This window comes from Mustela nigripes, chromosome 2 (assembly GCF_022355385.1).
Source record: "Mustela nigripes isolate SB6536 chromosome 2, MUSNIG.SB6536, whole genome shotgun sequence".
Lineage (NCBI taxonomy): Eukaryota > Metazoa > Chordata > Mammalia > Carnivora > Mustelidae > Mustela > Mustela nigripes.
In genome coordinates, this window is record NC_081558.1 from 208,372,489 (window position 1) to 208,389,105 (window position 16,617).

At 42.2% G+C, this 16,617-nt stretch overlaps 1 protein-coding gene across 4 annotated transcripts in view; it reads left to right on the forward strand.

The window, feature by feature from the left end:
• Positions 1-16,617, forward strand: part of ITSN1 (intersectin 1) — a 221,146-nt gene that overhangs the window by 82,325 nt on the left and 122,204 nt on the right. For all 4 annotated transcript variants that reach the window (XM_059392297.1, XM_059392298.1, XM_059392299.1 and 1 more), the window contains exons 5-8: positions 2,354-2,514; positions 10,534-10,713; positions 12,492-12,588; positions 15,543-15,643. In XM_059392297.1, the coding sequence (XP_059248280.1) occupies positions 2,354-2,514; positions 10,534-10,713; positions 12,492-12,588; positions 15,543-15,643 (539 nt within the window). The remainder of the gene's footprint in view (positions 1-2,353; positions 2,515-10,533; positions 10,714-12,491; positions 12,589-15,542; positions 15,644-16,617) is intronic.

The following is a 16,617-nucleotide window of genomic DNA, read 5'->3' on the forward strand; positions in this document are numbered from 1 at the left end:
TCTTTCTTTCTTTCTTTCTTTCTTTCTTTCTTTCTTTCTTTCTTTCTTTCTTTTTTTTAAAAGATTTTATTCATTTATTTGACAGCCCAAGCAGGGGGATCCCCAGGCAGAGGCAGAGGGAGAGGGAGAAGCAGGCTTCCCACTGAGCAGGGAGCCCCATGCGGGGCTCGATCCCAGGACCCTGAGATCGTGACCTGAGCCGAAGGCAGAGGCTTAACCCACTGAGCCACCCTGGCATCCCTTTTTCTTACTTCCCAAAATAAGAGTGTTGACTCTTAAGAGCTTTTAGAGATTTTTAATCTTTACTGTATATCATTCTTTTCATTGTGTTTTATGTTTTCATTCCTCGAGTTAACTCCAGCAATATAGGATAATTTTCTGTGAAACTTAATTGTCTTTTTTGGACACTTACGTAGATGTGGATCATTTAAAAGATGGCTAGTGGTGGCAATTTAATTGGGAGTAGCTGTTCTTATAATTTGTTTTTTCAAATAAAGTAGATCGCTTTTTAAAAAATAAATCATCTTAACATCTTTATTTTTATTTATTTATTTTTTTTCTTTTGAAATATTTTATTCATCTATTTGAGAGCAAGAGAGATCACAAGTAGACAGAGAGGCAGATGGGGTGGGGGAAACAGGCTCCCTGGTGAACAGAGCCCAATGCTGGACAGATCCCAGGACCCTGAGATCCTGACCCCAGCTGAAGGCAGAGGCTTAACCCACTGAGCCACCCAGGTGCCCTCTTAACATTTTTACTATCTAGACTAAAAGAAATGAAATCTGGATGATTTCTTTTTTAAGATTTTATGTATTTATTTGAGAGAGCGAGAGATACAGATAGCGAGAGAGCATGAACAGGGAGGAGAGGGAGAAGCAGGCTTCCTGGTGAGCCCGGAGCCCAGTGTGTCCTTGAGCTCAAGACCTGAGCCAAAGGCAGGCACGCACTTACCTGACTGAGCCACCCAGGTACCCAAAGGGATGAACATTTTTCAGGCAGAAGAGTTGAAAACTGAAACAAGATGAAAGCAGAGAGGGAGACAAACCATAAGAGACTTAATATTAGGAAACAAACTGAGGTCTGCTCGAAGGGAGCCGGAGGTGGGGGGAATGGAGAAGCTGGGTGACAGACATTGGGGAGGGTATGTGCTGTGGTGACTGCTGGGTACAGTTGTATAAGACTGATGATCACAGATCTATACCCCCGAATCAAATAATACATTATGTGTTAATTTTAAAAATTTAAAAAGAGGTTAATTGTCAAAATGCACAGTTGTGGTTTGCATGAAAGTCGTTCCCACTTGCAAAAACCTTTTTTGCTTATTAAGCTTATTTGAGAGAATATGCATTAAAGCTCATTGCACCGAAACTGAACATAGCATTGTCAAATCTACTAAAATTAAATTAAAAAAAAGAAAATGAAATCCTGGGGAGAAAAACACTCATTGCAAGTTACACTTGACCATTTCTGAGTTCCATTTTATAAAAAAATTTATTTATTTATTTGACAGAGAAAGACACACAGAGAGAGGGAACATAAGCATGGGGAGTGGGCAAGGGAGAAGCAGGCTTCCCGCTGAGTAGGGAGCCCAATGTGGGCCTGGATCCCAGGATCTTGGGATCATGACCTGAGCCAAAGGTAGACGGCTCATGACTGAGTAACCCAGGCGCCCCCTGAGCCATTTTTAAATGTTGTAAGCTCATTTAATATTCGCAGCTTTAAAGGTTGTAGAACTATATCGTAGCATAGTCTCCATGGGAAGGTTGGTAGAACCCCACAGAGGAGTTGGTGCTGTCTAGACGAGTATCTGTAGAAATAAACTCTGTTTTCTGACATTTTCCCCCCGGACATCTTTTTAGGGGAAACGTGGGGCATGAACTCATGACCCTGAGCCAGCCAAGTGCCCCTTCCCCTAACATCTTTATTATGACATAATTTACACTACAAAATTCACCCTTTTAAATGTGTAATTCACTGGTTTTTACTGTGTTCACAGAGTTGTGCAATCATGGCCACTATCTAATTCTAGAACATTTTCCCCATCTCAAAAAGAATCCCATTTGATATCCAAAGTACATATCCTGGCATTCAGACTGAAAATTACCTCCTGTTTCCTTTAAGTCAAGCATAACACAGTAGAAAGTATTTTACTTTTATACAAAGCCTTGCCAGTATTCCCAGGTTACTCCCTGTAGCTTGGTCAACAAGTTTTGGTTCCATTTGGTCTGCTTGGATTTCTTCTCTTTTGTTTGCCCCAGGATGAAGGTAGCTGACTGGTGTGGGTAGGAAGGGTGGTTTAGGAAAGGCCCTTTTATGGTCAGAGTCATTCTTCGCCCTTGATGTTGGTTTGCAGGGCGCTAGCTGATATGAACAATGACGGACGAATGGATCAAGTCGAGTTTTCCATAGCTATGAAACTCATCAAACTCAAGCTGCAAGGGTATCAACTCCCTTCCTCACTTCCCCCTGTCATGAAACAGCAACCCGTTGCTATTTCTAGCACACCAGCCTTTGGTAAGTCTGAAATGGACTTGGTTCCTATATTTCATTGTAGACCTTAAAAATTCTTTTTCTTCTTTTTCCCCTTTTCTGTTTGTAGCCTTGTGGTATTCTAGTAGGAGGCAGTTCTGTCCGAAAAATGATGGTCCTGGTCCTGTGCAGGCAGATAATGCTGGAGGAGAAGACCATGTTCACATTTGAACCCTAGCATGTGTTAAAGAACAGAAGTTCACCTGAGTAGATTTGAAGTTGTAATTGGTTTTATTAAGCGGCTCCTGAAGGGGTAGCCGCCTGTGGAGCCGCTAGAGGGGAGCTCAGAGAGGTTGTCTGAAATGGAAGGTTTTACAGGAGGGAGGGTGGGGCAAGAAAGCTGTTAGCAAAAGAAAAGAAAGGACTGTACCTGGCTAGATCATTTTCCCTGGAGGGATAGGTGTGTGGGGGGGTGCTTCTTATCAGGTCAATTACCTCATCTTCCTTTAGGCGATGAAGAGCGTGGATAGGACAGCTGACCTCACTGGTCCTGATCCTGCTCCGAAAATTCATGACTGACTGACTGCCTAAGGCCGCGTTGCTGGAAGAGGTTGACTCTGCCATTAGTTTGGTATTAAGTCCCAGGTTTGGTGACTTGGTCTGAGTGACACCATTTGGTTCCTGTGGTTTTCTTTTTAACAGGTGCTAGTAAACAAAACGAAAGCAAAGGTTCAGCCTGTTGGGGCAAACCACATACACTTGCGGTCTACCGCTGCATTTTCTTTTCATTGCCCTCACGACATCTTTGACCCTTGACAATGCCACATGCTTCCTTTTGGCTTCATTTTCCCCAGCACACAAACAGCTCCTTTGGATAATGGTATCTAGCAATATATTTTTAAATTCATAGTATTGAGAAACTGGCCCCATTAAAGTCTTCCTTGGAACAAAAGAAGCAGGACAAAATAAACAGTATCTCAGCTAAAAACACAGCTCCATGAAAAGATACCTTTTAACCAGGTGTTTTTCTTAAAAACTAATCAGGAATTAATTGACTAAGATCACCAAGAGTTCTGATTTCTTCTGCTCTCACCCTAGACTTTAAAGATTACAGTAATCAGATCTAATATCTGATTCATGAGAAAGTTCTTAGACAGTTTTAACAAAACACAGAAGCTGTGGCTAGAGTTTCCCTTTCTTCCTCCTAATAGATCCGGATGACAGGTGATCCGGTGAAGTAGGTTTGGAAGGGGGCAGTCCGTAGCAGTGCAGGTTGTCTCTGATATAATTAATGATAAGCTGAGATAAAGACATAACTGTGGTTTTACTGAATAGATTTACTCTTAAAAACAAACTGTGCATTGCCTTTATTTTGGTGATGTTTAATCACAAGACTTGTGGTCATAAAGGGAAGGGTGCAGGTTTGGGGTCAGGCAAGGCTCCAGGGATCCAAGAGAAGAAAAGAGAAACTCAGGAAATCACACAGGAGCAAAAGCTAGGAAGAGCGGAGGTGGAGGACGGCTTGTCCTCTCCACGTGACCAGGGCCCTGGTTGGCTTTGTCCATTGTGTGTTCGTAGCCCTCAGCCCTTAGCTGGCCAGCTTATTGAAGGACAGATGGTTCTGAATTCCCAGAAGGTCCTTGTAGCCAACCTTTGGTCAGGACCTGTGGGGTAAAACGGCTAAAGGGTATTTGGTTTTCTTTTGGCTTTCCTTCCGGTGCTGCAAGAAGATAGATAGCTCAGGGGGGCAGAGAGTCGAATAACCTGAGGCATCCCATTTCCTCTTTTTCCCTCAAACCCAGGGGTCAGTGATTCTCCCTCTAACATTTAATATGTCTTCTCTTATTCCATTCTGCAGCAGGACTTTCAACTCTAGAGTCACTGCTGCTTTATTTCCATGAGGTTGCGGCCTCGCTTGCCCAAGGGGTTCACTGCCACTTAAGTAAGCTGCCCCTTCCTCCAAGGGAGCCTGGAATTTCTTTCTTTCATTTTTTTTTTTTTTTAAGATTTTATTTATTTATTTGACAGACAGAGATCACAAGTAGGCAGAGAGGCAGGCAGAGAGAGAGGAGGAAGCAGGCTCTCCGCGGAACAGAGAGCCCGATGCGGGGCTCGATCCCACGACGCTGGGATCATGACCTGAGCCGAAAGCAGAGGCTTTAACCCACTGAGCCAGCCATGCACCCCCGGAGCCTGGAATTTCTGAGCCCCCATTCTGCCATCCAGTCCTGAGCTCCTGCCCGGGGCTCCTCCACTGCCTTTCTTCCCCCTCCTTTTCGTCACATCAGCATCCTCAGTAAATTATTTCCAAGAGGCAAATCACCAGGGAATGGCAGAACATGAGAGAAGTTAAAAGTACGTTGTGTCCTGGGGGCGCCTGGGTGGCTCAGTGGGTTAAGCTGCTGCCTTCGGCTCAGGTCATGATCTCAGAGTCCTGGGATAGAGCCCCACATCGGGCTCTCTGCTCAGCAGGGAGCCTGCTTCCTCCTCTCTCTCTGCCTGCCTCTCTGCCTGCTTGTGATCTCTGTCAAATAAATAAATAAAATCTTTAAAAAAAAAAAAAGTACGTTGTGTCCTAACCAGGTTTTTGCTTAGCTTTGCTCAAACACCTGACCTTTGCTAGTATTTCTAGTTCTACCTCTCAGCTTAACCCAGGATAATTTTTTTTTTTTACACTACTTATGTGGCTATTTGAAAAGAAAATCATTTGTTACTAGGATCATTACTTTCTAGTTAATAGTAAAAATTATGTGGCCAGGCATTTCCTGGCCCTTTTACATATTATACCTGCAGGTATTGTATTTTATTTGGTCATAACAGTAACTGTAAAATCTGCAGAAATTATTAGCCCTGTTACATGAATGAGAGAACCGAGGACACACGAAGGTGAACAGTTGGCTTAAGACCACATTCCTAAAAAGGGAGGTGGAGCCTCTCCAGACAGGGTTTATCAAAGGCTCTTGGTTTCCTTACCACCTTCTCTCTTCCCACGTTCATTCTCCCCAAACCATAGGGGTGGCATGGAGCGGCACTGTCCACGCTTCGTGGTCTGCAGGGGTGCTGAGGCACGGTTAACACATGGAATTAAGGCTAGCTGTGGGTTTAGCAACTGTTTTGTTCACCTCTTCTGTTACGGAGAGAAAAAGGGGTTGTAGTGAGTGGTGCTGTGACTTGCCCAAGGGTAGCGAGCTGTATTGTAGGAAATTCTGTAAAGTGTGCCGGGTCTCTTTTTCTTTCAGTGGAGGAAGGAATATTACACAGAGAATAATTCCTTTTTGACTATATATTCAACAACTGTTTCAGGGGGAGTTTGTCTTTTGTTTAAATTTTTTTTTTTTTTTTTTGCCAGATCCCATGGTTTTATTAGATTAAACCATCATTATTATTTTTATTATTATTATTATTTTTTTTTAGAGTGTAGAGGGGCAAAGGGAGAAAGAGAGAATCTTAACCAGGCCCCATGCCCTGTGTGGAGTCTCTTACGGGGAGTAACCCTGAGATCATAATCCGAGTCAAAAGAGTCTGGCTCCTGACCAACTGAGCCACTCAGGCACTGCAGATTAAACCATTATTTTTATTTATTTATTTATTTACTTATTTTAAAGATTTTATTTATTTATTTGACAGAGATCACAGGTAGGCAGAGAGGTAGACAGAGAGAGAGGAGGAAACAGGCTCCCTGCTAAGCAGAGAGCCCTATGCGGGGCTCGATCCCAGGACCCCGGGGTCATGACCTGAGCCGAAGGCAGAGGCTTTAATGCACTCAGCCACCCAGGCACCCCTAAACCATTATTTTTAAACCCCAACTGTGTGTCCTAGTTACTGGGAACAGGTTGGTAAGCAGGACATCATGGCTCCTGCTACTGTGAAGCTTCTTGTTACGTTGGGGAAAGTAAGCAAGTAGATGAACGGCTTCAGGGCAAGATAAGGGCAATCAGTTCTGTAAAATGGTAATATGATAGAGATACTGATGGGAGAAAGTGATCCGGCAGAATTCTCCTTGGAGAGATGACTTTAAGCTGACCTAGACAGGAGAGCCGTGTGGAGAACCAAGGCGAGAAACCTTCCAGGCAAATGGAACAGCAATTAACAAAGGTCCTAAGGCAAAAATGAAGTTGGTATGTGCAGGAAACAAAAACGAGAGCAAAGCAGTACTGGCTGAGGTATTGGTAGGCCTTATGGGCAAGGAGGGAGGGCAAGAGCCAGATGGTTTAGGGCCTAATAAAACCACTAAGGAATCAGACTTGTTTTCTAGGGGCAGTGGAAAGCTACAGAGAACTTCCAGGTAGGAGAGTCTTCTGTTATCTGAAGACTGGGTTGTGGGGGGAACCAAAGTAGCATCAGGGAAATTGGGGGGGGGGAGGTTTTTGCTGTGGGCAAGAGGTGATGATAGTGATAATCAGTATGGAAGTGATAATTAGTATGGGTAGTGATAATCTGTGGAAGATAGAATAGGGTTAGGCTCATTGTATCCTGTATTTTGGAGGAAAAGTATATCAGGCTTTGGTCTCATTAGGTTTGAGAGATTTAGTGGATTTCCAAGGAGGCAGGTGAATCCATGGGTCTGGATCTCAGAAGAGAGACCATCAGCTCTGGGAGAATTGGAATATGCGTGGCATTAAAAGCCCTGGGACTGGATGAAATATCTTAGAATGTGTAGTTAGAGCAGGCAGAAGACCTGGGACCAAGCCTCGGCGTGCTGTGACGTTTAAAGGTGTAGTCAAAGGGGAAGAAGCAAGAGGAGGCAGGTTGCCCAGTGGCCAAGAACATTTTCAAGGAGGGAGCATTCTATTATTTGAGTTGCTTCTGTGAGAATGAGGAAGAATGGGACAGAACAGTGATTGGATTTGGCAAGATGACCTTGAAAAGCGATTTCTTTGGAGTGGTACAGACAAAAGCCTAGTTGGAGGCTTGGAAGAGGGGAGAGTTTGACTGTGAAGACAGACCCCTGGAAGAGCCTGTCAGCCTTCCCAAGGCTGGTGTGTTCAGGATGGGAAGTGCCCCTGGATTTTTATTTTTATTTTTAATTTTTGTTTTTCCGAAAGGTTTTATTCATTTAGTTGACAGAGATCACAAGCAGGCAGAGAGGCAGGCTCCCTGCCGAGCAGAGAGCCTGAAGCGGGGCTCCATCCCAGTCTCTGGGATCATGACCTGAGTCGAAGGCAGAGGCTTTAACCCACTGAGCCACTCAGGCGCCCTGCCCCTGGATTTTTAAAAGAGAGAGGGAAAAACCAATGGTTGAAGAGAGGTGGGAAAATATCAGGAATTAAGATTGATTGATTGATTGATTTTAAACATTTTATTTATTTGACACAGAGAAATCACAAGTAGGTGGGGGGGGGGGAAGAGTGGAGTCCGATGCGGGACTCGATCCCAGGACCCTGAGATCATGACCTGAGCCAAAGGCAGAGGCTTAACCCACTAAGCCACCCAGGCGCCCAGGAATTAAGATTTAGCACAGTCAAGAGAGATGGTATACAAAACACAGCCTCTGGCAGATTTATTTCTTCAGAAATATTTAGAAAATACTCATTTAGTAAAGGTTGTCAGTTGGCAAGAAGATGATGATCTTCATAGCAGCTACTTTTAAAAGCTGACCCAATAAAGCTTCTACCTGTGACAAATCCCCCACACTGTGGAGAAATGACTGGGGGTGGAATCAGTTGAGCAGGGCAGCGACGCAGACACCACAGGAGGAGAAGGTTCAGACCAACGTGGGGGTGGAGAACAGAGGCTGGAAATCCCAGGAAGCAAGGCGCACATAAAAATGAGTGACGGGCAGTATCAGGCAAGGTCAGATCCCACACAAAGTTATTATTAGAAAAAGGAGAATAAAGAGCCGACTAACGCCCCATGAACAGTGATGGCACCCCAGTAACCTGCAATTTCCAAAGCTAAAAAATACTAAGAAAATGACACAAGTCGTGAAAGACCAACACAATCGGAATTTTAAAGCTGTGGAAATAAGGCGACAGAACTCAGGAAAGAAGCAGAAAGGGGGGAAAAAAAGTCATTTCAGAAATGGAGACCAAACTAGAAGCCACTCCAGAGACACTATCGCAAGAGAAACCGAAGGTGAAGAGGACGATTTCAAGAATGAAAACAGATTGAACAAGAGATAATAAGGAGTTGAGGAAAAGTGACCCGTATTGAAGGCAAAGGAAGTTAAATAAAGGGAGATGGAGTCCCTAAAGAAGAAGACCGAAGCAAGGGACGAGAACAAATGGCAAAGACTAGTTGAAGACAACTTCCTGGACATAAAGGATTTGAAACTGTGTTTGAAAGAGGATTTCACGTGCTTGAGAATATCAGCCTGGAGAAACCAACACTAAGATAAATTCTAATAAGACAAAAAATTATTTGCGTATGTAGAAAAAGGAAGCACATGACTTACAAGGGAAAGAAAATTAGAATATCTTCAGACTTTTTCTCCAGCAGTGCTTTATCTCAGAAGGAAATGGTGACATAGTTAGGATTATCAAGGAACTACTAAGCCAAGAATTTTGTGTCCAGAAGAACCAGGCCACCCAATTTTCCAACTCTCTGGACACTAATTTACTATCTTATAATTAAACTCAATTCTGACGGTAACTGCTGGAGTTAGCGTCACATTCTGAGGACGGAAAGGCCCAGTCCCACAACGCTGCCCTCACTTCATGCTTGAGTCACAAGCGCTGGGTCCCCAGGGTACCCCTACTTCTCTCCGACTTGTCTACAAAGTCCGAGGCTCCCACACACCCTGCTTCCCCTTTCTGTAATTTGCTAGAACAGCTCACAAAACTCAGGGAAGTATTTACTTAGGTTTGTCAGTTCGTTATAAAGGATATGACGAAGGATACATACAAAATGTGTAGGCACAGGAAGAGGTATAGAAGGGCAAAGCCCGGTAGGGTCCTAAGTGTGAGAGCTACTGTCCCTAACTGTGAGAGCTAAGTGTGAGAGGGTGGGCCACCCTCTCAGCATGTGCTTGTGTTTTCCAGCGTGGAAGTTCTCCAAACCCTGTAGTAGGGAGTTTTTATGGAGCCTTCATTATACAGATGTGATTGCTACATCCTTCCTTGGCCATTGATTAGCTCAGTCTCTAGCCCCTCTACGCTCGCCTGAGGTCTGTATGGATGTAGGGAGGGGTGGCATGGGATTGAACATTGTGTCCCACTGACCATGCTGTGGTCTTGCCGATGACCAGCCCTTGGCCTGTATCTGTTTAGGGACCCCGCCACCAGTCTTCTTATCCGAATACAAAAAGATACTCTTATCACTCCAGAAATTCCAGGGGTCGTAGAAGCTCCTGTGTCAGGAACCAGGGGCAAAGACCAAATGTTGTAACAAAAGATGTTCCTATCAGTCAGGAAATCACAAGGGTTGTAGGAGCTCTGCCAGGAACAGGAATCAGGAACCCGGTTGGAGAGGGGGTGGACAAAGACCAGATATATATTTCTTATTATGTCACAGTACCAGAAGTTCAGACAGAGAAACAAAAAAGGAAGGAAGCATTTATTTAATTCTATGATTTCTTCACTCTGGTTAGAATGCTCTGTAAAGAGTAATTTCTGTGTCCAGTGTTTTGTCTCTCTGAGGTTCAGTATGTAAAGGAAAGGCAGGATAGAGGTTTGATTTTTTTTCCTCTTTTATTTTTTTTCTTTTCCTCCTTTATTAATACCAGTTTTCAGCATAAATTTATTACCCATGATGGCCAATTAGAATTTTTTGTTTGTTTTTATGTATCATTATGAATTCATAAATTTAATTCTCTTTGGTGGTTTTTGTTCTATTAGTTACGATTCTTACTGATCCTCAACCTTGGCCCGTAGGTCCCTCTTCAAGTTGGGTCTTGTGCCCTTACTATGTGATCCTTGACGTAATTTTTGGTATTCTCCAAAGTGATTAATCTAACTTTATATGTATGTATATATATATATAAGTTTTTTTTTCTGAGTTTCTGTTGTAAATGGAGCTATATTACAACTGGAAAGTGATTTGCTTTTTCGAATACTCTTGGATTAATTGTCACTGAACGTGGACAAGGGATTCTGTGTGAATTTTGTTGGGGTTTTTCCTCCCTAGGAATAGGAGGTATCGCCAGCATGCCGCCACTCACAGCTGTCGCTCCAGTGCCAATGGGATCCATTCCAGTTGTGGGAATGTCTCCACCTCTAGTATCTTCTGTTCCTACAGCAGCAGTGCCTCCCCTGGCCAACGGGGCTCCCCCTGTCATACAGCCTCTGCCCGCATTTGCTCATCCTGGTATGTGACCTGCTCAGTCCACAGGCTGAATTTTTACGTGTGTTTTACTCTTCCGTCTTGCTGAATCTTCTGTCTTCACTTTCTGATTCTCTTTGAGTGGCATTTTGTTCCGGAGGAAACTATCTTCCTTCAAACTTGGTATCTCATTTTTTCCGACATATTAAGCGGGCTGTGCGAGGCCAAAGAGAAGTGCAGGAGAGTGAAATGCCGGATCTGGTACTGTATGGGCAAAGGTGAACTTGACAGCTAAAATCCAAGAGCATAATTCCCTTTCCAGGGCTTGACAGGAGCAAGTGAGATTTGAGCAGTAATTGAACATTTTTTATTTCCATGTGTCAGTTACTACTTTTCTCCAGCTGCTAGGAATTGCTGATAAACAGCCCATTCCCTTAGGAGTTGGATTATGTTTGGGGAGAAGAAGGAACATTGTATATTCCTTTTTTTTTTTTTTTTTCCCTTTGAAGCGGCACAGTGAATCAGGTGGAAGGGAGAAGGACATTGATTAAATGGCTGGATGCATTAAGGATGGAGTAGTACCCTCTCGCTTCATTGAAGGAAAGGATTAGAAAGTTCCTGGTGTAACTAGTTTCATTTTGAGACTTAACTGGAAGGCTTTTCCCTTTAGTGAAAAGAAAGCATAAACTATAGATGTGGTCTACAAATCTTAGTAAACTCATATCCGGTGGGGGAAGAATTTTTTTCAAAGATTTTATTTATTTGTTTGAGAGAAAGCAGGGGAGGAGCAGAGCAAGAGGCACAAGCAGATTCCGTGCTGACTGTTGAGCCCGAATTGGGGCTCCGTCCCATGACCCTGAGATCATGACCGGAACCCAAACCAAGACTCGCATGCTTAACTAACTAAGCCATCCAGGTGTCCCTGGGGGAAGGTTTTTTTTTTTTTAAAAAGTACTTCGGCTGTGTCTGCCTAATTCGGTAGTGAGGATGCCCTGGGTTTTAGCTATGGGTGATGATTGTATTTGAGTCATCATTTCTCTTCCCAGCTATGTGGGTTTATTACATCTGTCAGGATCTGTCTTTGATTTAATAGACAAAGAATCTAAATATGCCACCATTTTTTGTTATTGTTTTTAAGATTTTCTTGTCCCACGTAGTTCCCCTCTCATTTGTGACCATGTCTGCAGGTAGAATGACAGCTGAGAAAATTGTGGGCAGTTGCTTTTCCAATAGTATCTGTGAATCCACACGCTCTGTCACCCTTCTTTTGTGACTGGTGGTACATGTTGCAGGATTAGTGGGCGGAGGAGGATGAGGCTGCGGCTCAGCGTTTGTCCCTGGGACATGGCTAACCAGGCTGAATTAGAATCAGACATGAGAGCTGGCCCTCCCTAGCATCCCCACGGTGTCAGGCCAGGACTTCAAGGCTCTGACATTTTGGCTCTGCTCATTTGGAACTTCCACTCCATTAGCACAAGTAAAGAAAATGGCATATCCTATGTATTTAAGCTGCTGTTTCTTAAGCTGTTGGGATAGATCCCATAAAATGTGATAGGAAACCTTTAACAGAGAGTTAAATCCATGGATTGTAAACAGTTCTACTTAGTAAGGTGATTTTCAGCAGAAATGAGCAAATGTGGAAAATTTTTTGCCAAGGGGCAGGGAGTGAGGGGGGAATAACTCTTTTGGAGTCCTGGCTGATAAGGGAAGAATAATTTTTGCCTCATATTTGGTGACTGTGTATTCTCATTTTCTTTCATTAGTAGAGAAATGTTTCTTTTCTTCATAGGATTAAAATTTTCAGCATTTATTTATTTTTACAGCAGCCACATTGCCAAAGAGCTCTTCCTTTAGTAGATCTGGTCCCGGGTCACAGTTAAACACTAAATTACAGAAGGCACAGTCATTCGATGTGGCTAGGTAAGTGTGCTTGTTTAATATCTTCTATTTTGTAGGATGCCAGTAATTAGTTCTAGATAATGTTACCAGGTTTTATCACATACATGTTACAGAGATGATAAAGAACATGACATTTCTTCGAAAAGCTTTGGGTGTTATTTTTTTAGCAAGGAAAACAAATAGGTACCAGTTTTACTGATGTTTAAACATATTGAAATCGAACTCCAGGTAGGAGGGAAAATAACTATTTTGTATTAATCATTTAAGAGTTTATATATAAAATTCTTTAGATGAAGATTAGAGCCACCGTTTGCCTTATTTTTAAATATATCTCAGATAATCTCATGGCATCTGTGTGGTTTGTTACTGAAACCTTATTTTAAACCACCTTTTGTGAAATGAATTAATTCAGATTAGTGGACGGTCGTTACTAATCAAATACGTGGCCCAATTTTGGGAAAGCTGGTATGACCTTACTGCTTATATTTTGACCGATCTTGGTTTCATATGATCTTTCTTATTTTTATTTCCTTTTACCTCTTAATTTCCCCCTTGCATACTGTTGCACTAGGATGAAAAGTTAAGTCTCTCTGTAAGCCGTCTGAGAACTATTGCAGTTAAAAGGGGACGTAAATGAAGATGTTTCCGTCTTGTCTTGTTTTAGTCCTCCTTCGAAATCTTTCCGAAGTAATCCAAGTCATTCTCCCACTTTAACGAGAAGAGTGTATAGAACGTAGTTGAACAATGTATAACCCTTTATAAAATGATTTAAAGGAAATGCATACACTGAAAAGCATCATGCCGAATGCTGATTTATGCACACTATAGCTCTCGAAATGCTCACTGTCTTCCCTAAAAGCTGACTCCATTCTTCTATGTTGTAGATAAGGAGGAAGCCCAGAGACATTAATCATTTGCCCAGAATAGCCCAACTCTGAAGTGGCAGAGCCAGGAGTTGAACTGAGTTCTTTCTGATGTTAAGGCATGATTTCCTAACCATGGAAGTTTGCTCTGGGAGCTTGGTTTAATGGTGGTGTACTGGTATTTGTGTTCCACTCAGTTAAGGTTGTACTCCTAAGATTCCAGAACATCATTGAGTGTCTGTATGCTAAACACCTCATTAATCCCACTCAGGCCCCACTACCACCTGCAGTTAGATACCGTCTCAGAATTGTGAATGAGGAAGAAAACCCCGAGAGGTTAAAATCCTCACTGATGGTTTACATGTTACCACAAGGCAGAGCTGAGATGTATCTAACACTGAATTCCTTCTTTCTTAGTCTCTCTCTGTTACTGTGCTGAAGTTTGGGGTTTTCTGTGTCTCTTCCACGAGAGATTTTCAGATCTGCCTTAAAATTGATTTGTGACACAAGAATGAATAAATAATCAGTGTCAGCAAACATTAATGCTATTAAGACAACTGCTGTTGGGGATTTTTCGGGTAGTCACCTTTTTAATAATTTAAATTTCCAGCAGATTTTTAGAATGTGGCATCTAGTTTTTGGTTACCTGTTAGTGAGGAGTTCAGTGCATTTAAATTTTCAGGAAAGTCTCAGCAGAAAACTTGGACTTGATAAGTATAATCTGGGGCAGCTTCTGTGTGCAACACCCTGTATTTCTGGGGTGCAGGGGAGAGATAATTAGCTTTTGACAAGTAGGCAAGCGTTGGAATCAGCAAAATATTAGTTAGTTTAAAATGAGAGACGTGTTGTGGAATTACTCACAGCAGAATCGATCTTGGTAAGTGTTTTTTATTAAGAAATGTGTAAGAATTGAAAAAGTGGATATAATTAGATACTTTTCAAGTGTTCGGGAGTTGTTTACTATGCTTTATGGAGTGTGTATTACAAATATGAGTGCATAGATAACATATATAAATGATGACTAAGAGATTTAGTTTTTTAAAATTTTGCTTTTTATATATGAGAAATAGATATTTTTGTTGAAATCAAAGGAAATTGCAAATGGGACATTAGTTATAATCTGCCCTGGAAATGGAATGCCATCTTTTACTGAGAGCTTAGCCGTTGTGTTTAAAGTGTCCAGCTTAGACCCAGGCTCTGGCAAGCCGTAGGTGATAGTTGTGTGGAACTACCCTGAGACCTGATCACTAAGGAGGTGTAGACCCCACTGACTGCTGGTAGTTGTTTCCGTGGCTCAGCAGGGAAAGGTCAGCCCTGGATTGCAGGCCAGAAAGCAAAGCTCCTTCCATTATTAGCCCCTGATTTGCCATGACCCTGGGCATGTTCTGTTCACTCTCCCTTTGTGGGAATCGAAACTCCCCAGAATGAAATGGTTCCCCTTCATTACGAAGTTAATGTATTTTGCTCAATAGAAAGTTATAAATATTAAAGAATGAATATTTTTATTATTTTTTAAGATTTTATTTATTTAACAGAGAGAAAGAGATCACAAGTAGGCAGAGAGGCAGGCAGAGAGAGAGGGGAAAGCAGGCTCCCTGCTGAGCAGAGAAACCTATGTGGGGCTTGATCGTAGGACCCTGAGATCACGATCTGAGCTTAAGACAGCAGCTTAACCTTAACACCGAGCCACCCAGGTGTCTGGAATGAATACCTTTGGAGGAAGTTAATCTGTTTGCTATCAGCATTGCTTTTTAAGCCAAAAGAGAACTGTTCTAGAAGTTTGGAAAAGCCTGGGCACTAGTGTATCACTTCATTGACAAGGAGATTTTTCTTTATTTTGTAGAACCTTTCAATTATGACTGGTATCAATAACTTGGAGCTGTCACTTGGTCTGCTGTGTTTACCCTCGATTCTGTGGGGGAATAAAAAAGCATATCTATTTTGAGAGAAATGTTTCTAACCTTAAAATACAGAAATACTCATTACAGAAAATCCAGAAGTAGTGATTAGAAAGTGAATAAAATGGTAAAGCTGTTTTCTAGAGAAGTTCTTAGTTCACTGGTGTTAAGGAATGTCAATATGTTCCTCATTGTTCATCCTCTTTCCACACAGTGTCCCTCCCGCGGCAGAGTGGGCTGTCCCGCAGTCGTCCAGACTGAAATACAGACAGTTATTCAATAGTCATGACAAAACTATGAGTGGACACTTAACAGGTATTTACAAATGAGAATGAATTTAGTGAAATGTGATTTTGATTCCAAATGCAGATTGCTTCCAGATGTTAAACTATAGATAGTCTCCAAATGCCTTTCTCTATTTGCTTTTTTTCGGAAACAGGGTTTTCATTGTCCTTCTTGTCGTGAGTTCTCGTCTACTGATAACGCCACAGTTAAATTTCTTCTCCAGTGCCTCAGGCTTTGAGCTGGGTGCTTCTTGGTAAATGGAAGATACACCCAGGGTCCTGCTGCACAGTGGACACCACTAGCATGCAAATCAGAGTGCTAGCGCAGAAACACTGCTGTAAGCGCAAACTGGTTCAGGTTCTGAAGTCCTGCTTTGTACATGAACTTAAACCTGTCTGCTCAAAGAGCCCGTGTTTAAGGCAGTTTGCAGGCTGAAGTTAATTGGTCAGGGAGTTTTGAATCTGCCTCTGCCACTATCTAGCTTGGAGGTCAGTTTACTTACTTAGATCTTATTTCTTGTACAAGAGGTCAGAGTTAGGTTATATGAACTCTGTGGATTTAAGGAAAGAAAAAAAAAAGAGTTGGTTATCTATATCACTCGAAAGGATTTTACGATACTATCCAGAGGTGTTTCTAATGAGGGCTGCTAAACAATCCAGAATTGTAAAAAGTGTAATTTTAATAAGGAGAATAGATACCTCTGATCTGAACATTGAGAAGGGACGAATTGTAATTGCCCTTTAACAAATACAGAAGGAAGAAGGAAGAGTGGATTTTCCTGCAGTGGAGCAAGATATTTTAAATTTCTGAGTCTTACTATCTTTTTTTTTTTGTGTGTTATCACTTACAATTGTAATTTTTACTTCCAAAAGAAAAGTTCATCTGTTAAAAAATATCAGGGTTGGGTGAGATTTGGGAGGGTCTCATCTAATCGTGAGCCTTACCCCTAATAGAAAGATCTCAACAGTCTTCTCAAGTAAGTATATATTTATATCCAAGGGGGG